Source organism: Eurypyga helias, unplaced genomic scaffold (genome assembly GCF_000690775.1).
Source record: "Eurypyga helias isolate BGI_N326 unplaced genomic scaffold, ASM69077v1 scaffold45354, whole genome shotgun sequence".
Classification (NCBI taxonomy): Eukaryota; Metazoa; Chordata; class Aves; order Eurypygiformes; family Eurypygidae; genus Eurypyga; species Eurypyga helias.
In genome coordinates, this window is record NW_010248999.1 from 5,766 (window position 1) to 30,988 (window position 25,223).

At 44.5% G+C, this 25,223-nt stretch overlaps 1 protein-coding gene across 2 annotated transcripts in view; it reads right to left on the reverse strand.

The window, feature by feature from the left end:
• CCAR1 (cell division cycle and apoptosis regulator 1) overlaps positions 1-25,223 on the reverse strand; it is a 27,319-nt gene continuing 2,096 nt past the window's right edge. The window contains exons 2-24 of one of the 2 annotated variants that reach the window (XM_010151234.1): positions 20,153-20,325; positions 19,517-19,561; positions 18,797-18,829; positions 17,587-17,780; positions 16,944-17,058; positions 16,668-16,860; positions 15,408-15,540; positions 14,930-15,091; positions 14,271-14,496; positions 12,932-13,045; positions 11,890-12,056; positions 10,972-11,182; positions 10,086-10,169; positions 9,222-9,407; positions 7,438-7,629; positions 6,560-6,793; positions 6,139-6,250; positions 4,363-4,445; positions 3,172-3,318; positions 2,698-2,818; positions 1,989-2,174; positions 1,415-1,620; positions 1-640 (exon numbers count right to left, since the gene is read on the reverse strand). In XM_010151234.1, coding sequence (XP_010149536.1) covers positions 581-640; positions 1,415-1,620; positions 1,989-2,174; positions 2,698-2,818; positions 3,172-3,318; positions 4,363-4,445; positions 6,139-6,250; positions 6,560-6,793; positions 7,438-7,629; positions 9,222-9,407; positions 10,086-10,169; positions 10,972-11,182; positions 11,890-12,056; positions 12,932-13,045; positions 14,271-14,496; positions 14,930-15,091; positions 15,408-15,540; positions 16,668-16,860; positions 16,944-17,058; positions 17,587-17,780; positions 18,797-18,829; positions 19,517-19,561; positions 20,153-20,325 — 3,377 coding nt within the window. In that variant the 3' untranslated portion in view covers positions 1-580. The remainder of the gene's footprint in view (positions 641-1,414; positions 1,621-1,988; positions 2,175-2,697; positions 2,819-3,171; positions 3,319-4,362; positions 4,446-6,138; positions 6,251-6,559; positions 6,794-7,437; positions 7,630-9,221; positions 9,408-10,085; positions 10,170-10,971; positions 11,183-11,889; positions 12,057-12,931; positions 13,046-14,270; positions 14,497-14,929; positions 15,092-15,407; positions 15,541-16,667; positions 16,861-16,943; positions 17,059-17,586; positions 17,781-18,796; positions 18,830-19,516; positions 19,562-20,152; positions 20,326-25,223) is intronic. The other variant, XM_010151235.1, reaches the window with a different exon arrangement.

Here is a 25,223-nt window from a genome sequence, read left to right on the forward strand (position 1 = left end):
GTGTATTATGAGGCTTTAGCACAAGCAGTTTTGAGGAAAAAAAGTTACATTTGGAAGGGAAAAGAAAGTTGTGACAAGTAAAAAAAAAATATCCAAGAAGCTTTTTTTAAAAAAAAAAAATCTTTACTTGCAAAATTAAGCAGCATGCTATTTTGTGATTTATATTTGAATTTAAAAAGACTAATTAGACCGAAATAAAAATAAAAACCTAAAAATGGCAATTCTATAAATAATGAAAATTTCGATTTCACTAGACTTCAATGAGAAACATTTGGTAATTAAATACTTGCTACTGTTCATTATGTCGATGAACTTTATTAGGGTTAAAACTATAACAAAGTTCATCCTAAAACATTTTGCAATGCAAAATTATTTTCACTCGAGGAGTGTCTCAAATTGAATGCTAAGAATTACAGGCAATCCTCAGAAGCCGACACTCACGTTCATAAAACTTTATACATCTTTTGGAACTAAGATATTTATACTACTAAAATCAAACATGCATCACTTCCCATACATTCTGGTATGATGATTTATATTACATTATGTAACACCATTCCTCTCAACAGCAGCAGTTTTATCATACGTTTGCTCCGTTTTCTTTGGATTTCTGGTCTTTCTCTTCGTTCTTCACAATATCCTTTAAAAGAAAAAAAAAAAAAGGGAGAGGATAACGTGAATTCTAGAAGTGGTATTTCTCACGTGAACTGTAAAGCAGCATGAAACAAAACCACTGCCTGGTGTCAGCTTTAAATACCGTGTGAACAGCTATCTGAGTTACAAACAAGTCAAGTTTTCTGGGTGGTTTGTGCGTGCGTGTGTCCTTCTGGTTTTAGAGCTTTTGCAGATGCGATGTTGTTGTTTTCAACACAGATGCAGAGAGGAGGAGAAGCAAGGCTCCCTCGCAGTACTGGTTTGTCACTCAGCAGCCTTCGTAACAGGCCCCGGCAGGTTCCGGGGCAACACGCAAGGATCTCTGGGTACAGGGACAGAAGTGCTCTGGCGCATTATGCCCTTTGCTTACGACTCGTTCTAATGAAACATCCCCACATAACCTAAAATGCTTCAGTTCTGCCTTGAAAAACGACTCCTAACTGATGAAAGGGAAGAGCAGACTGGGACTGCTGAGGACGGACAACATCAGGACAGGAACACATTTAATGTAAACCTCAAACCGTCTTATTTTTACGCCTTTTTAAAAACATTCAAGAACGTGCATTTCGGGCTTGGAAAGAAACACATTTTATTTGTTATCTTTCAATAATTAGTATCACACTGAGCATCTTATATGTATGTTGAGATACTACCGCCCCCAATTCAAGTGAAAAACTCTTCATTCTGAAGCCCTGTTCTGATAACCGAGTCTACAGGACGCTTCCGTACAACGCTCCGAACGGAATTAAACAATTCTAACCTGTTTAAGGACGCTCTGTATTTCATCCATAACAGTAGCTAAATTTTTGATTGTCTTATTTAGCTGGCCCTCAAATTGCAAATTTTTATCATCCGAGATCTTCAAATTTTCTTGCAGTTGGCCAAGGTCCTTCTTCACTTCTTTGAGCTCCGTAGACAGACTTTTGTTAGAATTCTCCAGCTGTAGTATGGTCTTTTCATCCTCATCTTAGGGAAGAAGAGAAAAAAAAAAAAAGCCAGTCACCTCCAGTGCCAGGTCCTTTGCATCTTCATGTTCCATTTACACGTGCCAGCACCCTAGCTATTAATTTTTCAAGACCATGAAAAACTGCCCTGCGTTACCACCTGACTACAAGTTGGAGTCTTACAGTCAACCCGAATAAAAAAAGATAACCATCATGGTGACAGTGGTACTCAACTCTAGCTGGCGTGCAAACTCAAAGGGCTTTGGGAAATAGAGAATGGAAGTTTATGGTAAGCAAATGGCTAGGAAATTTAGACCACACATACTATCTGTTTTAAAAGTCTTATCACCTTTCGTCCATCTAAGTTCCACCTTCAGCGTAATGTCCCACCTGTTTTCTCCTCTAGCAACTGAAGCTTTTGTTCAATCTCTGCCCGCACTCTTTCGCTCTTCTCCAGCTTCTGTAAAAGGCTCCCAACATCCACCATGGCTCCGTTGTACACAATGAGGCCGACGTTCTCTTCTACAGCTTTGGATTCTTGCTTTACGGTAGGCGACGGTAACAGCAATCTGTTTCCTGTAGGAGATGAACCAGAGTTAGGAAACAGTCTTTCTGCAATTCTTCAGCTCTGTGACCAACCTCAAACACCTCTTAATACATAAGCCCCTAAAGGAATAAATACAGATGCGCGTTGGCTGATCTATCCCCGGCAGTTCTCTCCTCCTTCCTTTCCCCAGGGCCCCCCACCCACCACAAAGGAGCGTGGCTCTGATGACGTTCTTCCACGCCTCCTTCCCGCACTCATTTCTCTCCAAACCTCAGGCTCTGTTCTGCAGCCCAGAGCACTGGCGGTACCTCCGGACTGCACTGCTGCGAATGAGAAATGCTGCTCGTCAACATTAACCTCTGCCTGCCTTCCTGGTCCAAGACATCCTGCAGATGTGCTGGAAGCCAGAAATACTGTTATTTATGAACAGCCCAAGGTTCACTTTTCCAAACTGGCAGGTTCCCTGCAGACCTGGATTAGTTTCTGCTAGAAGGCAAGTATCTCAGAACTCTTATCATTCCCTGGGAGTTTGTGCCATGAAAAAAATACCACCTAACATATCTTCCTGTAGTTCTTCAGACTCTTCTTGATTTTCTTCATCTTTAGAAGTATCTGTTAGTCTTCTGTAAAAGCAAGATTCTCTGAGCACTACTTTATTAAGTAGCTTCTTGACCTAAAACACAGCCATGGGAAGAAAGACAGTGTTACTTAATACACCGGTATTATAATACCCAAACAAGAATGTTTTCACGTGGAACACTTAGCTAAGGGGAGAAACCCCCACCCAAACAGCTTTGAGACCAAAGCTCCATATACAGCATGGGCATACCAAGAGCCGCAAACGTCACCTTTTCGTTACAAGGCAACTGACAAAAGACTAAACTAGTGTTTAATTGTAAACATGAGTGGCTACATAAAAATCAGGGAAAAGTATGTAGGCAACAGCTGTTAGAAGCTGAATGACATTCCTCCCGCTTGCAGCACTCCTGCGCTATCTCCAAAGAGATTTCCATAACCATACGAAACCTGAGCACGTGACAGGTGTAGTCCAAGGGTGTACAGGATCTCCTCCATGTCCTTCTCCAGAAGATACCCGCAGTGGCTTTGGTCGAAATAAACAAAAGCCATCAGGAGATCTCTATTAACAGTTACCATCTGCGTCTTGTCTTTCTCCTGCAGAAAGTTCATTACGGGATCATTAGGCAGTTCATCACCATCCTCTCAAAACAAGTCAACTTCCCAGTTAACATAAGTTTTCCCCTGTTCATTTCGTTGTTACTGCCAGTGGAGTGAGTAACATAACCAGCATGTACCTCCTGCGCTCAAACAGAAGACAAACGAGCCCTTTAGGACACGTAATCTTTCCAATACGCTAAAGAATTACAGCGCACTGGACAGTAACACCCGACGGACACACCTGCCTTCTGTTCATGCCAGTATGTAAACAAATGTCAAGAGTTAACCCGATTGAATGAGTTCCCTTCTCCTCCCCATCAAAACTTTCACTGAGCAGCTCTTTTCGAAGTGAAATCCCCAGAAACATGTAATGAATAAGCATCTGGCTCTCACAGCTACAGCAGGTCTGCAGCCCGCGTTTGCCCATTATTCCCACATCTCCCATTTTTCCTTGGGGGGGAAAAGTAAAGAGAATCACAAACTTGTTTTATTCATGCATTTATAAAGAAAGCTTAAGCGTGACAAATCAAACGTACGCTGTTCCTTAACCTGACCCGTGGGGGCAAGCCACTGGCCTCACAACACAGAAAGCACCCATTTGCCAGCAGGGCAACGTGAAAACCTCACGGAACAATTCCAGGCTCCACAACTGAAAAGGCAGCTTGCCAATCAAGCTAGGCTGCCTACTTCTCTGATGTAGGAACGCAGCAGCTGAGAAGAATGGATGAAACAAGTCACGTCTGCCTCTAAAGTGCACGTATGGCATCAGTACTCACATCTTCCGCACAGACCACTACCTCGCCTAAGGAAGTTTTTCCAACAGCTTTCACCCAATGAACTTCCAAATGTGAGTGAAAGCAGGCTGTGATCATCTCACCCAAAGCTGCCACAGGTTCCCTAACTTCTATATAAACAACGTTTCAGTCCAGAAGCGCTGAAGGAATCAAGGAGTGCAAACAGGTCTTACAGTAAAAATAAAGTTAAGCTCTAATTAGGACACCTCTAACAAGGTTAAATGTAGATAAGAAAGGCGTTAATTACTTTATCTTTAGATGACCTCTCTTTACAATGCCTATTTCCCTCTCTTCTCTCCTCCCGTTTGTTCATTTCCTCTTCATCCCGGTCTGTAAAACAGAAAGAAAACTCAACATACCCACAGCAAACGATTCCGGAACCGTTGTCTCAAAATGCAGGTGTTCGTTAAAAAAAAGCTCACATCAACCCCCAAGTATCTGAAATTAATATGCTTCCCTAAAAATTAAAAAAACACCCCTAAAATGGCATTTAAGCGAGTCTTGTTAAATTGTCGTTTTCCTCCGTCTTATTTTAACGCGAGGCGTTTGTCACTTCCCCTCCCCGCGTTCCTCTCACACACAGAAGAGCTGAAATGAACACTAACTAGGCCAAAATGAGTTCGGCCAGCATCACCACCCACTGAAGCGGTGCGCAGGAGGCGCCCACAGCCCCCCTAACGAGGCTCGGCAGAGTCTGCATTCAGCCATGGCTATTCCTACCGGGACAAAGTCAGCACCGTTTACTCAAGTGTTTCATAGCCCAAAACCCTGGCTGAACCACATAATTCGATGAAGCGTGTGTTTATACTCCTGTCCGAGTGAGAGATCACCGATGCTGCGAGGCAGATCCTCCAAGAAGCCACGGAGCACATCGCTGATCAGAGGTGCGCTACGCACGGCACGGTTTCAGGTTAACGCTAACAGTACGGCACAACTAAATCTAAACCCAGGAGAGAAAGAGGAGTAGGACAGCTGCAGGGACACATGATGACACCAGCTCCCTACCTTACGTGCAAGTCTTTGGTCGGAGAATCGCGTGCCAAATTCACCTCTGAGCTCACCTTTCTTGGGAGGAAAACTCTGGAAAAGCTACGCATCGCAACGCCTGCCTAACTCTGCCAACACGTTTCCGAGAACCAACCGCTTTCTCCAGCGCCTCCGGGGCACGGTGGATTGTTCTCAGCAACTCTGACTGGGAATGGCACACGGAGGGACTACGGGACGTAGCAGCACTTGTACAGAACGGACAGGCCCTGCGCACTCGTGCAGTCAGGGTAAAAGCAAATGAGTCATTTTGGAAACCACAGATTACCACCGATTTTTTAAGGCTGGTGCAGTACTCTGCCAAAAACACAGCGGAAAATGCTGGTTAGGAAAAGCTGGGACTGCAGCACGTACACGGTTCAAACCCACACTTCTAGCTCAAACTCTCCACAAAAGGACGAAGGCCCCAAAGAAGTACAAACCAAAAAGCGTACACCATGTCTTACCCCCTTCTGAATTTCTGAGCAGGGAAAGAAGAGACAGGAAAGTTCCCCAGCCCCTCTCCCCACCTCCTGAGGCAAACACAGCTCCACCCCAACAGAAATCAACTCCTCACAGCATCAAGTAAAGAGCAGCCCATGCTACATTCGGGCCTCGTGAAAACAGGATGACATTTCAGGAGCGAGGAAGAGGAAGTTAGGCACGTAAAAGTGGCCTGGTTTTTCAGAGGTGCTGAATACTCACATCTCCTACTGACTTCAATGGGAGTTGCGAGTGGTCTGCATTCTGAAAAAAATAAAACCACTTCTATACGCATGCCTTACTTGGAGTACCACAGCCAGTTCATAGCAACTATGTTCATACAAAGCCGAGCATAAAGGCACTTACATTTTAAGTAGATCTGGTCAGAATTACCAAAACAAAAATCAGTCTAATAACGCAATTTTAAATTGTCTGGTTCCCGGGCATTCTCCAGCTTGAAAGAATATATTCAGTGGCATTAATTTCTGAAAGCCACAAAATTCGTTACTTAAGGTACCTTCATCTTCGTCTTCAGCATCTTCTGCTTCCATCGGGTCATATTCTTCTTGATTATTGTCATCTTCAGTTTCTTCTTCATCTTTAGAATCATCTTTCTTTTTATCTTCCCTCTGCAACAAAAGTTCCTAAGAATTTACCCATCCAGAACTACAAAGCGGGAAAGTAAAGCCCCATCATTCATTCAGAATTTGTCTGTATATATTTAGTCACCTAAACCCAAATACAGACGTGAAGACACCCCCCAATACACCTGTAACATTTTTAAATTAGCGAGTATGACGGCAGCATATTTAAACAGATCAACGAGCCAAATCAGTTTACACTACAAGACCTACGTTGTTGAAACCAGTAAAATTCAAATAGAAACAGCTTAATGTTGATTCAGACAGGAAAGAGCTTCCAATCAGCTAGCTGCCGACCTTCTTTTCATCTCGATCTTCTTTTTTGTCTTTATCATCTCCCGATTTTCTCCTCTTGGGTTTTGGATCATCTGTTTCATCATCTTTTTCTTCCTTTTTTTCTTTTCTCTCATCCTTTTTAGCTTTTTTGTCTTTTTTGTCCTCCCTCTCTGGGAGAGAAATCAGTGCTTTGTAAATCCTGACACCAAAATCTCTCTGAAGCATTTCATTGAAGAGTTCTGCAAACAACGACACCTGCGCATAAAAAAGAATGAAGAGAGAACTGACTAAAAGTTTCAAAATATGTATTTAAAATGCGTACACTTAGGATTAAACAGCTATGAGGTGCTACCTGCACCAACCTTCACCAAAGAAGCTGTGGATGCCCCATCCCTGGAAGTGTCCAAGGCCAGGCTGGATGAGGCTTGGAGCAACCTGGTCTAGTGGAAGGTGCCCCTGCCCATGGCAGGGGGTTGGAACTGGGTGAGCTTTAAGGTCCCTTCCAACCCAAACCGTTCTGGGATCCTGTGATTCACCATGTCAGAATTTCATGTAGTGTCAAGATTTCTTACAAACTGCTTTGAATACAGAAACCTTAACTTTATAAAAATGCTCCTTTCCTGCACTGCAGTAGTTTAGGACCTAGACCAGCTGTAGAAACTGCAAGCTCAGTTCCACATCTGAAAACCTGTGCACTTCTCCATATCATACAGTGACTGTACCGCTACTGTAAACCACGTACCAAGGACTGGACAACGTTTGCTAGGCATTGCACAAACTAACTTATTTTTGTTTTGCTGTGTTGTCACAAAACGTTCAGAACTCGGGAACACCGCAGCTGTCACGCAGAGCTGAAAAGAAGCGAGAACGGCTAACTGCAAGTAGCATAGCTAAATTACCTCGAAGGAATGTTCTTTATTATCTTCTAATCTATAGTCGAGAAGAACACTGAGAGACATAATGCTGCAGTCAAACTTCCCGCTCTTTGCTGCCCAGTTAGGATGTACAATGATTGCTGGTTCATCAGGCAACACGTATCGCCTCTCCCGCCGCTGACGTTCCATTTCTTCTTGACGTTTTCTTTCCTCTTCCTACGAGGAGGCAGAAAAAGAACACATAGCATATTCCAAAACTAAACTTGCAGCCCATATATTCGTTTTTAGGACTCACTTTGAAGAAAGAGAAGGAAAGCCTACGCTGCTGAACGCGATGTGAGAGACAGAAGTCAGGGACCAGAGTTTTCAGGGTGCACGCTGTGCCCGCTGCCAACACTCCCCTACGACGACTGGGAGCTTGAGCAACACAAAGCAGGACGTGCAGTGTTCTTTAACCCACAGAGCAACAAGCACCTTCCAACTAACTCGGGGTGCTAACCGCAGCGTGTTTACTCCACAGGGGAAGAGCTCAAGCTAGTTCACCTCAAGAAATGGCATGCTGGCTAGTAAAGGAGTCAGCGCTGTTTGTGGAGGGCTGTTTTTAGAGCTGTACGGTACAGCAAGCCGCCTTATTCCTTACGCAGGAAGAGTAAAGGCTTCACGCATCACCTTCCCAAAGATACCCAGCACAGCTTTAACAATAACCAGATGGCTATCTGGTCAGCTCTTGAGATTATGGGAAATGCAATCCACAGATACAACTGATGCAAATCAAACAAAAGGCTGTAAAAAGGTAAAACACCAAGCACCTTTTTTTTTGCCGAGAGAAAAATATTCAAGTCTTCGGAGTATGGAGAAAAAGTCACAGCAGAGCTTGTGCTTTTTTTAAAAGGCAAGCACAAATCAAAGCAAGCTGTGGCGAGAAACCCCGAGATAGCTGAAGCCCATCCAAGCTGTGGGAGAAGGCAGCAGCTGACAGAATTAGCAAGCACATGGCCTGTGCTCCTTCAACAAGGTTCACACAGGAATATAAAATTTCCAATCATCCTACATTGGTTAGTAGGTCAGAATACACAGAACGGCAGGTTTAAAAGCAACCAACACAGAATACATGCTCCAGGCATTTATGCCCCCTTTCCTGTGGCTGAGCTCTGGCCTTACCGCACAGATCTTGTTTACCCTCGTGAAACAGCAAATCAGACTAAGTACTGCTGAAAATACCAACTGCAAAACCGAGAAGCTTCAATACAAAGGAAGTTTAGCCAGAAAAAAGCTTCATAACAAGGGAAAACTAAACCTAAGCAAACCATTAGGCATGTGAAGAAACTGGACTGTTGAGACACTATAACCTTTTACAGACTGGCACCTGCCCTCCTCCTCATCTCCCCAGCAAGCCCTCAGGCCTGTAGCTACTAAAAGCCACTCAACGAAGCGGCTGCTCTGCCTGTAGCCTCAGAAGTTAAGATCTCAAGTGTGTTCACCTGTTCTCCAGCACAGCTTTTCCTCAGGAGTTTGGGATTTGTTTTTTTCCTTACGTTTAAGGTTTGACATAAATTCAGACACCCTGAGTGCAGCTGCACATTTCATCTGACTTTGCTGATATAAAGAAATTCAAACTCGACAAGATTTCGTTCCAATTCAGCAGCTCGAGTTACAGCAAGAGTCCCCGGCACAGTCATCCGAGAACTACATAATCCCAACACAACCAGGCATATTCCCGTATTCTCCGTACCTATATTTAAACACTTTTTAATACAATATTTATGTATATTTAATAAGACTTAAACCAAACACGTCCAAAACCCAACCTCTTTGTCATCTTCAGATTTCCTATCCTCCTCCTCTTCCTCTTCTTTCTCAGACTTCTCTAGCTCCTTCTGCTCTTCCTTCTGTTCCTCTACTTTCAGCTGCTTTGTCAGTCGTGCGATCAACTGCGATTTCAGTCCTTTAGAGCTAAGGGCTCGACTTTCCAATTCTTTGCGAAGGTCATTTACCTGGTAAATAAAAGCTCTGTGAGTGGCATCAACCAGTGACCCTGCAAAACGTGATTAGCAGAGATGGGGAAGTAAAAATTAAGTAAGACCACTGGAGTCAACTGTGGTGTTTTGTTTTTTTTTTTTTAAATCTGTACTGAAAACCATTAAGTTTAACTGATATAAAGCGTATTATATTTAACAGCTGTGTTCTCCTCAAAGGACCCCTTTTTGAGGGCCTGTTCACAGGGACAGAGAAAGGATTTTACTACAGTGAAATAGTTCATTACTATAATTCCTTTCCAAGGAGACTTGATTACGTCTCCTGACTTACATTCTTGTATAACTACTGCCTTTTTAAACTAACATTAACGTACTTCAGGCCCCACATTTTTTAGAGCAAGTAGATACGACCAGATTAACTGGAAAATGGAAGTTGTGCAGTATCGCATGCGACACACTTGAAGTGTACGAAGTCCTAAAGTTCAGAACAGTTTCCGTTGGCTGTAGTCACTAATTAAAACCAGGAGTCACGCTCGCGTACCGTGATAGCACACCTAATACCTGTAACATCAGCTAGGAAGATAAACCACGACTGAAGTACTTTGCTCAGCTAAGGGAACCTACAGCTGTGTTTCGGGTCATGCCTCTACAATGAACATGTACCTCGGAGTCAAGGTTGAGAGAAGCGTTACTTGCCTTCATTGTTTTTGGATCCAGTTTAGACCAGTGCGTAGGCGTAGAGATCTCTTTAGCCTCCCCGTCATCCTTTTCCTCTTCATCCTGACAAATAAAATGTAGGAATTATCACTCAGAAAGCTTGAAAGCATTTCAGTTACTTTTTAAATTCTGTTGCTGATCTGTGCAAGGTCACAACTGTTTCAGATAGTCTTCTCCTAAAGTTATTATTTAGACAAGTTCACACACACATTCTACCACTTTATAAACGATCACAGTGCCACTCAGCCAATACAAGCCAGATCTGTGGAACACAAAAGGGTGATAAGCAACACCACAAAGAATATCGGGGTTACACAGACACTGCTGGTCTCCACTAACCACACAGTGTGTGATCTTCCCCCAGATTTTAAATCCCCAAAATTACCCTTTGTTCAGTCAGACCTTCCCTTATTCCAAGATGTTCATCAGCCACATGGCCTGAAATTCAGATGTTTCAGACTAGTGCTTGTCCACTTTCAAATATCACAATTCGAAGGGGCCACAAGAGAGAATTTAGAAATTTTAGAAAATGGCAAAATGTTTCAAGACAGCTATTCATAAACTGCATCTCACTCAACAACTGGTTCCAGATTCCAGCAACTACGTCTATGATGAAAAACTTTCTGCGCATCGTAAGCACAACTTAATTCCGTTTGGGATTATCGGCATACACATTTAGAGTAACTAGCTGAAATAAAAATGAAAGCCAACGTTCGCTACACTGCTGAAAGCTGGTTTACCAGTCATTGTTACCAGTTATGTTCCTCCTGTGTATGTATGTTGTGTAGTGTGTGGTGTGCATTTTGTGCCTGTGTTCCTGTGCCTGTGAGAAGCAGAAATAGAAAAAGGGATTAGCGTTCAGTGCCTGTTCTCCATCAGCCTCCTTGCGTTCACCCTGAAGCTTCTCGACCAGCTGCTGCTTGTATCCTCGGGAGAGGGTTTCCCACTCTGAGCGGGTGGGAAGGCAATGCCAAACATCCGGGAAAAATAAAACCACTGTCTCCACATGAGCTGGAACTGTACGCCCCTTGTGGGTCTCCTCAGGGCGATGGTAGCGAATCTCTGCAAAACGGTACCTGTTGCAAGGGAAGAAGCATGTTGGAAAAAAAATTCTACAATACATTTTAAAAGAGCCTAGATCACTTGTAGCACATCAAGTAAAGAAACTTTCCTGCAAGACCTTGGAAGTTTATCTAAAGAAAAAAATTATGGAAGCCATATTTTCTCTTTCAGCACGTTTGTAAAAAGGTATGGCAGTTGAAAAGGAGGAAGGCCAACCAAGCTCTTGCCATGCAACCTGGCGCTCGGCACACAGAGGTTGGATGCGCAAACAGAAGTCGCTGAAGCACTTGGAATTTCGCACACGGGAGACTTTCCCGGTATTTGTTAAATCCCAGTGAGTGTTAACCCAGAACAAAGACTCAGCAAGAGAAAATATGGCCGTGTAACAAACAGCTATTTATCCATAACAAAAGAACAATGAAATGAAGTTCTCTTGACGATCTTCTCCAGCTATGCACAAAGTGAAAAACATTTTCAACACACATTCATTAAGAAATTACAGCATGTCGAAATAAATCCAGAATTTTTAATTAGTTCTTAATGCAGTACTCAGCACAGTTGGCACCCATCAGGCTTATTACAAAGCAGAACATCCTTTGAGCAGTTTACCTGCACTACCAAGAGCGGCCGGCCAAGAAAAAGAGGTTTTTCCATGGGGTTTTTAAACTCCTGGTAACAGAGACAAGTATTTCTACAGGGTACGTGGCAGTACAGTACTTACCATTGTGTGCACACACTTAAGTCAATCCCTGTTAGAGCCTTGCAACAACGAATAGCCGTCTTTATCAGCACGGAAGGGTCCTTTTCTGGATCAGGTCCGTCCAGTGAGGGGGACCAGTGTCCTCCAATAGCCATAGCTTCATCTTTGCCTTTCATACCCACTAAAAACTAGACAGAAAGAGTCTTCTGAATGTTTCCCTGCTAAGGGTAAAGAGTCATTTTCCCAAAGCGCAGAGAATATTTCATAGCACGCACACTGAAATCTGAGTAAGCTGTCACATTATTGTGAAATCTGAAAATGAAAGTCAGTCAAGAAAGAGTTCAGTTATTTCTTCTTCCACAGAGTATTTCAGAAATGGAATAGGTTTAGAACATCATCACTCATTCTTGTTTGCAAGACTTTCCATCAGGTTTATTGGTTACAGGCCTGTTCCTTTGCAATCAAAAGCTTTCTTACACAAAAGTCAGAAAGACACTGATCTAAATGTGTCTTAATTCTGATACACATTTATAGAGGTCCCTGCTTAAAATGGTAAAGCAAACTACAAAAGAGAAGGCCACAAGAGCATTAAATCTATAAACTGAAGTGCTCCCACCGCTCTTTCAGATGACGGAGTTTAGTTGGAAAACAAGCCTGTTGTCCTGAAACACCACAGCACCTACAGGTTGTTCAGTCTGACCACAGTGAAATTTCACTTAATACCCTGGTTACTTAACTGTTGCTTCATTTGCATTCTCTTCACAGCTGAGCCCTTAAAAAAGGTCTAAGTGCTTGTAAACAAAGACTAACAGTGTTAATTTTATAAATAGGTTTCTCCAAATCTCCACTGTGTGACTAAGTTGCAGACAGCAGCAAACATGAAAAGCGGTGAAGACGAACCTCCTATAAACCAGAAAAGGCACTGACATATAAACCAGATGTCTCCAGAGGAAAAATGAAGCCATCATTTAGCTACCTACAAGCTCCTCCACTATCAACAGTATTTCAAAGCTCTATAACCAACCTTTACTGCCAAAAGCGGCCGGCATTGGAGCGTATTTACCTTTACAAGCCTAGCAGGATGCTGAAATCCATCACGCAGTTCCTGGGGATCTTCAGCCAGAGCGCACGACTTGTGGTAGAGATCTTCCATGCTAGGACTAGCCATCAGCATCACCTGTGTGTAAGTCAGAGCAATCTTGTGAAGGGCTCCCACTACGACTGGCAAACCACGAGCACAGCTTGCAAACACACCCATACCAGTCCTTTTTCCTTCATGTCACAACATCATAACACGTAAAGGTAAAATACAGTTGTAAAACTGAGTGTTAGAATGTCTGCCAAGGGCCAATTTCCCTCTGTCCCATACAGATGCAATGCGTGATGATCTTAAAAAAAAAATCAGCTGACAGCACATACCAGCAACACGCTTCGCTCTGTGCCAAATATCCCATACCGAGGAGCACACGGAGTACAAGCCTGGTTTCAGTAACTGACTCCTTCCGTTTTGGCACAACCACAAGAGAACCGACCAACGCGTTCATCCGCATCCCCGCAGCATCCCCTGAGTCCAGGCAAATCCAGCAATGTTGCTTTATAACCTAAACATCTTATTATGAAACGGGATGCTATTCCTCAGTTACTGGAGATATTTCAGAGCTTAACCTTCTGAAAGAGCTCCTGTCTGTATCAACAGACTGAAAAACACCAGCAGGACTGATACATGAGCCAAGGCTTCAAAGTTTTTACACACAGAAGGCGAGTAAAGACAAGTCTTTCAGAAATACAGGGGTTAAAGGCAGTTTGTTTTCTAAACTTATCTTTAACATCAAATACTTCTAAAACGACCCAGAAATCTCAGACCTATTTTAATGAAAGAGCTGTTGAATGGAAGAGCTTTTAGGAAGACGTTTTGACACTGAGGGTTTTTTTTAATACATCATTAAAGCCCTTGATGCAGCATTTTATGACATTCAGATAATCCCAATATGCTCAATCTACTTGCAACAAAACAAACAGAGATGAAGAAAATATCACCAAACAGAAGAGCACAAACTGCACAGAAAGGACCCTTGAAGGAAAAAAAGGGCTCCGTTAACTGTTCAGAATGAATTGCCCAAGAAGTACATTCAGAAATCTTACAGGAGCTGGCCTCCTTTCCCATAAACAGATCAGTGCAACTGGGTGCAGAGAACGAAGAGACACCTCAGTAAAAACAAGATCGAGGACAGCTCTAACAACAGAAAACACAAACTGAATTTCAGTCACGATTCTTCAAGCGCTACAGACCACCTCTTCGCTGGAAAGTTTTAAACGTCCTATTTTGCTCAAACCACCGTAGAATGTTTTCAGTTCAGTTAGACTCACTTCTTCACCCTACTAGTGAAAAAACCAGTACAAACCTTTGCGCTGTACAGATGGTCAGCGTCGGGTGGATCGAGGACAGCGGCATTTTTATCGATAGGATCTACTTCTCTATGCATTACGTAGAAATTACAGTAGTTTCCCAGCTGAAATGGTCTCGACATAGGAAAAGCATCCACCCATGTAAACTGAGCATCAAAGAAATCGCTTGGGATATACAAGTTCTGGTAACGCCTCCTCAGCTCCATCATATCACAGCTACGGCTGAAATAAACAACACGAACGGTTCTTTTGTTGCTGTAGGTTTCCAACAGAAAGCACATAATTAAGAGGGATATTGCTAGGAAATACAAACGTTTGGTATTTAAGGCTACATATGTAAAACCTGAAGTGCAAGGTATGTAAATTGGAAAGTCACGGATTAAAATTTAAAAGTAACTACTGAACACTCTTCCAATTAGAGAATATTTACTAAACAACAGGGTTCTAAGTATTTTTGCAGGAGTATTCAAAACCAGCAAAGAATCTAGAAGAAGTTGGCCATACAAGATTCTCAGCCATTAACGTATCTGATCCTTTAACGCCGAGATCATCATTCAACGCCCGCTACACACACACACACGTGGACACTGCTCACAGTAACCCGTGCCCAGGTTCGAAGGGAGATGTGGGTAAACATCTGGCACTATAAACCTACCAGTCCAATGAAAACTTGGAAAACTGAACCGTGTAACGAGGAACCACACGTCGCGGTCTTCGGGGCGACCTCTCTCTCTCTCGTCTGGGTGACCTCTCCCGGGAGCGTTTTCTCTGGGGCGATCTTTCCCGGGACCTACGTCGCTCTCGTTCTCTTTCACGGCTTAAAAAATGCATAGAAGATACGTTTTGGCACGCTGGTAACACAGAAAGCTTTCTAGCACAACAGAAGTTCGGCCTGTGAGAGGTGACTCATGAAAAGGAGAAGCTCCCCATAGTTTGTCTCAGTACAGCGTCTCTTCACAGGAGAGACTGATGACATAACACCTCCGTCTCACACAGACAAGAACTCCTGGCTAACACCTAATGGTAAAGCTGCCCAGGTCTCTCACTGACTCACTCTGGAGCCAGAAGCTCAGGTCTCCAAAGACAAGTCTTTATGGAACACTTTGATTCTAGCCTGCTCTTCTGCAACATACCTCCTGTCATCTTTGCGGTTGGGCATAGGGTCTCCTCCTCTGTCATTCCTCCCAGAAAACCTGGATGGTGGGTCTAATCTTCGAGCCGGTTGAGGCTGTGAAACTAGACGAACAGGGGGCTGTAACAAGCCACCTGAAACAGCAATTTCCAAGATCAATACACAACAGAGGCAACTACCCACGCTTCACAACCACTGCTGCTTTACAGTTGCTCCCCTGTGTGTATTTTCTGCAGCGACTCTAGAGTCAAATAAGCCTACTGATTAATAATGCCCGCCCAAGAACCTCGAGAGCCTTACGCTCTCCATCACTGATACCAACTGAGACTCTGGTGATTTGCTTTAAAAAAGTTACAGCTGGTTTAAAAGCACCTTCTTAAGATGTAAGCTAAATTAATCCAAGCACACTGCAGTTTTCACAGTAAATAGCTAAGCCTTTTCTTGGAGAAGTCATTTAAGACAGCTATACTACATCAAACTAAATAAAGCATACACCTTATTTTTGAGGCTATTCATAGATAAAACCAATTAGCTTCCTGAAAAATTGTACTTAAATCAATTGATTATACCGCTGCATTAACATTACTGTTGTCTCAAGACATTTAACTGACTGACTGTAGATGAAGCAAACATTAGTAAACACTAATGAACAAGTAGGATTAATTAGACTGTGCAGTCACCCAACAGCTCTGCTTAGGCAAGAGCTTAAGATCTTCTCCTCTTACTTTAATGTGGACAACACAATAACATCCTAATTTTATCTTATTATCAATCCTATTGCTGATTCTTCAAGCCACCCCACAACTCTGGTTCAGATTTGCCATGTTTGGCAGCGTTTCTGCTTCCAACACCAACTTGGCTAAGTGCAATAAATAAAACACAAATATAGAAGCAACGGTTTTAACACAACCGTGTGAAACCCGATCTTGCTGAACACCCCAGAAGATGCTGAAAAACTACACCGTCATTAACACTTTCAGCTCCCCAACGTGTTCCGCGAAAGCCTCAGAATAAAAACCGCGTCCCGTTTACTTTCAGTTCATTAAATCTAAACAGGAGCAGCAGCCGGTGGGGGCTTCGCAAAGCAGGCGGCTCTGGAGCTACCACAGGTCGTGTGCCTTGCGCACAGCTTCAGGAAGTGCCACAGCCAAACGGAAAACTCCACAGGGTCCTTTCCACGTATTTTCAACTATCCGAACGAAACCCCAATAACCACGCACTAAGCACCAGAAGGGCTACAGCAACTGCCCTGAAGGAGCACCTTTCTGCTGCGGCTGCTGCAGCAACGGCTGAGGCTGTGTCTGAAGCAGAGGCGTGATGGAAGCGGCAGATATCTGCGCCTGCAACAAGGACTGCGGCTGCGGCTGGGCCTGGACACCGAACGCCGTCTGCTGCGCGATGGGCTGAAGAACCGCCGGAGGCGTCTTCAGTAACGGCTGAGCTTGCGTCTGGTTCTAAGAGCAGCAGAGAAAACAGGTTGTGAGCGAGCCTGAACCAGGGGCGGCCAGTACAAGTTACACTGGGTAACCCCACGTACCTGATTCGGAAGGGTCTGGATCCTTTGTGCATTCCATTTGAATGGCATGTTAGGATTGTAAGTGGCTTCTACCAAAACTCTGTCACCCACCTGCGGTGTCTTTCCTTTAACAGCACTGCAAACACCACAGAAAACGTATCGTGAGAATCTTACTCAGCTAGTTTTACATTTGCAAGTTACATGAAAAGTTGAGATAAAGTTCATTTTGAAAAAACTTATAGGAACAGCTTCTCTCCCCACATTCAGTGAAAGTACTGTCTGCTTCGGTTCAGAGTATGCAGAGGAACTGAATTCCCATCTCTGGCCCAAAGGCAGACGTTAACAGTGCTGAGTTAGGCAGACAGCAAGTTACGCGCCTTTAATCACCCACAAATTCTGCAACTTCACCTAAGAAGGAGCTTAATGCCTCCCGAGCCTCCCAGCTTTGCGTTTTGCATTAAGAAAACCCCAAAAGTCACATTTTTGAGAACCCAGATCTAGCGTCTTACTAACTTATTTGAGCATCTGACTTTGAGAGCTGACAGAAAAACCACCCAAAGCGCAGGCACTGTCAGCAGAGTGAGAATCAGAACGCAAGAATCTGACCCTTTCCTTTTGTGAGGGTACCACTGAGTACACCCGCAGGTGAGTATTCACATCTTACCTAAGCTGAAAAAAGACATCTTCATCCACAAACCCAAACGTATCGTGTAGTTTAGTCACCACCCCCGTGAAGACACGCTGCTTCTGTGGCTGGGTTTGCTGCTGGCTTGACCGGGGTGCTGGGTAAGAAACAGTTATCTGGGCTGCTGGCTGAGGAGTAGACAGGCTGAGGCTGGTAGGCAGCGCGACAGCTGGCTGTAAGCAGAACAAAGGAAACCATAGCTCTTGTGACCAGCTGACGTCCCTACAAGGAACAGCTCCTTTCCCCACGCAGACAGGAGTTCACAAGGCCTCTAACGCAGTTACTCTGAACAGAGATTTTTCAGAAGGTGGAAGTTTGGGTTCGTGGCCTTTCGGGGTTGGGGTGTCTTTCCTTATCTTTTTATTTTTTTTTTTTAAGATGGCTTTTTTTCTACTTAGCATGGAAACTGGCTTTGTTTATCCTTTTCAGAAAGTCAACTTCCCCGAAAGACGCACACTGCCTAGGAAAAGAAGACGGAGACTGCACCGTTGTTTACAGGTAACCAATACAGGGGGCCTGGGGAGGAGAGGGATTCCTGACTTTGCCAGGAATGCACACTCAGAGATTCTTCTCCATTTACGTCCCAGCTGTGGTGCTAGAAGTCAGCAAAGGTTGAGGCCAACATGAACCCATCCCTAACTCAACAATCCATGTGCTTGGCTTCTTACAAAGGCAGGACACGGGAAGATAATGAGACTAAGTAACCTATTTTTACCTTTTTGTTAAAGCATCTTTAAAAGGTTAAGTGAAAACGGAACTAGAACAACTCAGTGTGTTAAACAGCTGCATGTTTTAAACCTGTCAGGCTCCGCAAGATTCTTTTTAAACCTCTCTACCCACATTCTGCCATGCTGTGAACACAGAAAGTTAAATTCCTTCTCAGAGGAGAGGAGGATTTCCCCCGTTGGTTACTTGCTGCAAAACAACTGAACACTTGAAGTTCAAATTAAAAATATTATGATGTCATCAAGACACATACTCCCTCCAGGATTAAGGAAAAGTGGTCGCTATGAATTTTTGAAGCCAAGGCTATGCATATTTTAACATCTGGATGAAATAATCCTGCACCAATAAAATGTCCGTTCATGTTAGTTCATTTTACAGATTAAACTACCCAAGATGTCACAAATTTGCACTCTTGCATAATCTGTGTTTGGGGATGAAGACCAAACAATAAAACCAAACTAACCTGAGTTAAAAGGGTCTGCTGAGGTTGCTGCAACTTAAAATAAATAAAGTTATCAATTAATTTTATATGCTTAAGGAAATTGTACAATTTTACCTCCTCTTTACAAGTCAGAGTTTTTGCTTAATCTGAGTCAGTTAATAGTCCTTTGGCGTTTGGTCATTTCAGAAGTTTGCATATGCATAAAACTGTGCTCACGTGCTTAATTTTAAGATTGTATGATCAGGTTGATTCAGTAAGCAGAAATTCCGGGGGTTTTGTAACTGAAAGTTAAAAGCAGTACCAAAAAGGGTTTTGGCAGCTGGAGAAGCTTAGGCCTGTAATTTCCATGTCCTTTTATTCTTTTTCAAAACCCTGTCAAGTTCAAAGACCGTTAAAAAAAAAAAAACAACCACCATGAAAGGGAACTTTTTTTGGACAGTATCTTTCCAGCAGCTAAAATACACGGCCCTGTTTAGAGTGAAGTTTCGCAGGAATCGTGTACACATGGAATAGCGTGTATTGTTAATCTTCCTTTTTGCACGATGGTAGGCAGGTTTCCATTCTGCGTACATCTCTCCAAGTTTATGAACGTCAAGCTCACTTTCACTACAAAACAAATGTTACTCAGTTTCTCTAACAACTTCCCACATGAGGGTGATTTTGGAGACAAATCCTACAAGACACACAACCGACGTTACTTTTCAAGGTATTTGTGATGTACACAGTAAGAATCAGACAAACCTGTTGCTGTACACTATAGAGAGTCTGCTGAGGTTGTGAATATTGCTGAAACAGATAAAAGCAAAATATCTCATAAACAGGAAGTATTATGACCCCAATAATACCACATACAAGTTATCTAAGCACGTTTTAGACGGAAGCTATGCACATTTAACAGCTCTAATGCTAAACGTAACTAACAGTATCAACATACTTCCACAACAAATGTCCTTAGCCTTTCGAGTGGACTCTGATGCACTCGTTCTAAGCTAAACCCAGCCATTTCTGTTAAGCCCGACACCTACGCAGTATCTAGGGCACAGTATGGAATCATGCAAAACGCTAATAAGGATACATATAGCCACGGAAGGTACTTGGAACTTGAGATTCTCAGTTTACGTGCAGCAGAAGTTTTCCCCGAAGGCTTTCCATAGCTAAAAGTCAGCACCTCCATCGCCAGAATTCCCACCTTCACAGATTAATGCAATTTTTAAGAGCTGTATACCTAAAAACCCCACTGTTTTTTCAACAGGTTTATACTGCAGCGTTCACCATTTCCCATTCTGCTTTTCTCCTGGACACCCGAGCTTTACGAAACCACCGGTTTATATTATTAAAGTTCACGCAGTCAACAGCAAAACGCTCCTTGTTCTTTACCTGCTGTAGAGCAGCTGCTGCAGCTGCAGCCTGCTGCTGTAAAGCAGCTGTCTGAGTGAGCTGATAGTTCGTCGGTGTTTGGGTAGTTAGGCCTGCTGCTGCCAACGCCGTCTGCTGGGTGTATATTGTCGGAGAGGCTCCAAGCAGCGACGGCTGCTGTACACCAAGAGCAGCTGAAAAGAGAACACACACAATGAGCACTAAGAGCAGCTTTAGCAGCTGAGGTTTCTGACACTTGATGCAATACGTGACGCTTCGCTCCTCAGTCAGGCTCACCAAATAGATAAAACCAGTTCCAAAATCCAAGATAACGGATCACACCTCACTAGCTTCTCCTCTGAATTTATTTACAACCAGTACACCACAGCAGAGGCACACAGACCACTTAATCTCCACCTCTCAAGTTGCTCATGACTTCACAGCTCTCGTGGTCGTCAGCCCCATCTGCGCCCGACACATACACACGCCGGATCCCTTCCTGAAGGTACTTCAGGTTTCGGATGAGCCTCACAAAGTTTGTTGCTCTGTTCTGTAAGTCAGTTAATACATCCCACTCTGAGGGCAAGAGGAACCTTCGCTGTAACAGCAGCAATGAATCGGAGGCTTACAGAACCACAGAATCACAGGATGGTTTGGATTGGAAGGGCCCTTAAAGCTCATCTAGTCCCACCCCCCCGGCCATGGGCAGGGACACCTTCCACTAGACCAGGTTGCTCAAAGCCCCATCCAGCCTGGCCTTGAAGACAGCCAGGGATGGGGCATCCACAGCTTCTCTGGGCAACCTGTCCCAGTGCCTCACCACCCTCTCCGGGAAGAATTTCTTCCTGATATCTAATCTAAACCTCCCTGATTTCAATTTAAACCCATTCCCCCTTGTCCTGTCACTACAGGCATCCAGGTGTCCTCTGGAAAAGGCTCAGGGCTTCGCTTCACTCAGTACTGTCTTTGTCCCCGAGGGAGCTGGGTTTTGTAGGTGTGGGGGCTGGTAGAGAAGGGACAGCCTTATAGCAAGGAGTTTAATCGGTCCCCACATACAAAGGGACCAAGTGAAGCTCTCTCCAGCTCTGACTAGGAAGGGTTTGCGCTGCCCACACTCGTACTGTCTGGAAGGAAAGATCAGTTTATTGTCATACAGCTTTGAGTTCACCGCAGAAGGCTGAGCAGGCCACGAGGCGCAGCTATCCACATGCTGTGCTGCTGACGTACACAAGGCATCCGAACAAGGTGTGCTTAAGCCTTAGGGACAGCACCTTCGGGGGCACAGAGCCCTGCACAATGCGCATCTGAGCGAGGAACTGCAAACGTATCGGGAAACCTGCTCCCTCTTCAGCAGGGGTTTTTAAAAAACCTATCTGCAGCTGCATGATCGAGTATCACTTCATCACGCCATCAGCCTAATCCACAGGTTTAAACAAAACCGAAGAGAAACACTGCCAGCCAAACCAGGTCAGCCAGCCACCTTCAGAACTGAAGAACAGACAAATTCAACGGGGTTCCTTTCTCTTCCAAGGTCGTTAAAGAGGCACAATGAAATGAAGAACAGATTTACAGTGTCCTTCCTGCAGTTTGTGCTCCACACCCATTCCTACTGATCCAAACCGGAGCTGTCGCTCCTGACCCAGGGATGCAGTAAAAGACTGTTTGTGGCTGGTGACCATCACCACAGCAGACAAAAACGCTGTAACCAACTCAACAGACCCTGAATGAGCTAATCCCCTCTGCCACGGTTCTTTCCGGCAGAAACCAAGCTGATGGCACTGATCTCCTTACCATGTTGGAATGACACATGAAAGCAGTACCTAAGCAACAGTGACAATAACCAACCTGCACCACATACTGTCACGCACGTGTCCCAGGAAGCAACAGTGAAAGCAAGCTTGCTGTAGCACAGCAGAACTGCGGCATTTCCAGTGTTACATGACACTTTTTCCCCCTGGAAAATTCCACTATTTGGGTTTCTTCAGAAGCCAAGCAAACCAAATCTGAGGCTTCTCCCATGGCAGTCCTTCCATTCTCTTGATCCTCCTGCCTCCTGCTTTTCCATCAGCTCTGACCTGAATGTGCATTTTTGACCATCCAGAAGCACACTCTCACCTGGAACCTCATCCGTGCCTCACATAACACAGACTTCTAAATCTAGTGAAAATCCCTGGCTGCTGCATCCAGGGACAACTTTCACTTTTCCTGGCTGAGTTACTCTGCTGGCTCACTCAAGGCAAACAACCAACGCATTCATCTTGCTCTTATTTCCACATGCTGAGCAGAAATTCCTGTTAGTGCGTAAATTCACTTTGTGCTATTATCTCTGAATCTGCCTGACTACACCAGCTATTGTCCTTCAGTCTGATGCTCTAGTCCCATGTTGTACCAACACTGGGGGATAGAGCTGGGAAGCATCATCAAGCAAGTTTCCCAAGTTCTCTCCTCCTTTTTGTACAGGGATACCCACAAGACCATTAACATGCTTGCTCCCAAAACCAGATCTTGGGGTTACTCCACTCTCCAGTTTCCCCTGTGACAAGTTCCCTTCCAGCATAAACCATAATTACCTCAAACAATTCCCAGCTCATCCTAAAACCCTTATCCTCCTTTGTCCATCAAGGAAACAAAAAGTATTTCACAGCACCTCGACCATCACTTTATCAGCACTTGGTACTACCTGGGTATCACGTCATCCGTAACACTGCAGATCGACTCACAAAGGGGAAAGACAAAAAAGATGCCGAGATCCCCTCATAAGCTAACACCTGCAGTAACAGGTTTTTCAAAGCTGCATCTTCATCCTACCGATTTGCCCTGAAGTACTCCTGGAGTTTAATCTGACTACTTTTCATCTGTGTACTCCTCTCGGTCAAACAGGCCCTGATTAAACAGGCAACTGTGTTTGGAATACCGGTTAAAGGGAAAAAATGCCCCAGAAAAACAAGAGACAGAGCCTGAATCGCAGACTGTGTGGAGCTCACATCTGACTGCCATATTATTATTATTGGCAACGAGCATCTGCAGTGACAATAGCTGCTTGGGATTTGCAATTATCTCAGTAAAGGATCTGTAATTATCTCAGCGAGCGGAGTGATGGAGATGCCTTCTTTCAAACACAGTCTGAACAGCTTCCACTCGCACCAAATCCTGCATGGCACGGGCAGCTGAAAGGGCTCGCAGAGAACTGCAGCTCGAGCATCTTCCTCCTTAACAGAACTTTCTGTTGTAGCAAACAAGCAGACTATAGTTAACAGTCCCTCTTGCTGCTGCTACATTCCACAGACTCCTTAGGATTAGGGAAACACCACCCAAGTCGACACGCACCTCCTTGCTAAGCGATGTATTTATTAGGGTTACAGTAAAGGAGTACCCAATTCCAGGCTTTGGACACTGTTCACAGTTGTCAGAAACCGTGAGTTTGGGTACCTGGGTTTTTAAGTTTCTTCAAGCTTAACACACTTGCAGTACAAGCACTATACAACCTCCTCAAAAACCAGACCCCTCTAACAGGCACGCGACAGAAGCTAGGCTCAGCGTACTCATCACGGGACACCCGCCCACAGCGAGCCAGCCAACTGCATCAGCGTCTTCTCAGTGGCTCCGAGACCCTCTACCTGCTTCTCACCTCATCGGGGCCACCAAGGCACTTTTGCCTTCATCAGGGGCGCTGCTCTTCACGCTAACGCAACACAGTCTGGATATGGCAAATACAACAGCACTCATCAGCCGGAGCACGGCACAGCCAGGACTTCCCCTTGACTAGTTCTATAGAAATGGCTCCACTGTGCAACCCGAAATCTTCAGCCCAAAACCAGCGTATGCCAAGCACTGCGACACGAACCAAAGACATGTCAAGAACAGGAGGGGATTCTCCTTTCCAGGTGTTTCAGGAACTTGCACATCATCATCCAAGTATCCATACTTCTGCTTGTGTTATTTAACTTATGCTTTGCACTGCTTAACCAGCACGGCAGGGACTTCTGGGCTTAGTCATGTGATGCCCAAACCCATGAGACAAGGAATAGAGAAACGATTTCACTGTTACAAGTAGGAACCTCTCTTCACACACAGACCTTCGCTGGCACCTCGAACTACCTGTCTCTCTCCTAATACCACAGGCACAGACAGTCATTAGCAAGGGATCCCAGGAACCCGTCATTACACAGCATGTCACTCTACAACTACCTTAATAGGAGTGTCACACCTTAACCATTAAGAGCCTTAACTCGTATAGTTACTTCTTCACCAAGGATGGCCAAGGCAGAATCCAAGTCAGCAATACAAAGAAAAAAAGAGCCAACCCTGAAATTACCTTTTTGCAATTACCAGATTGGGTTTATAACACCATCACTCACCACTTGACAACGGCTTAGGAAAAAGCTTTATAGCACGTTGCTTCTGTTATAGAAAAATCAAGATCTCTGTCCCCCATACCCAAGCCCCTTGAGGTTCACCTGACGCTTGGATAAACGCAGCGGACATGCATAAGGATGAATAGAACACCTTACCCCAATCCTCTGAAAACGTGTAAGGGTTTGGTGAACGTAGGTCTTTTACATTAGTTTATGAACGCTGAGCTTCCCAAGGGCAAGCCACCCTGCACAGCTTCCCGAGTGCAGCGGCAGGCAGGAGCAGCACACACTAGTCAGCATGCCCCAGCACTGACAGCATCCCTCTCCTTCGGGCAAGCAACCTGGCCGGACAGTCATTGCTTCACCTTGGAAAGCACACGAGAGGCCACTACCCAGCTGTGGCTCAACTCTAGGCACTGCTCCTCAGCTCCCAGCAGGGCCAAAGAGCACCGCGTTGTCTTCAGAGGCGGCTTCCCGTGCTCTGTGTTATAAATCAGCACTCCCAATAAAAAAAAAAAGCAGGGGACAAAGTATGTACTTGGGTACTGAAACAGGAGCTGGGTGGAAGAATCACAGAGTCTGGATCCTAGCACAGCCATGGAAGAAAGAGGACACAGACACAGGGACTGTGTATTGCAGTAGGAATAGGAAAGGACTGCACAGAAGGATGCAAGGAGCTAAATGCCTTCCAGTGACACCGGAGAGCAGATGCTACAGTGCAAAGGGGGACAGCAGGA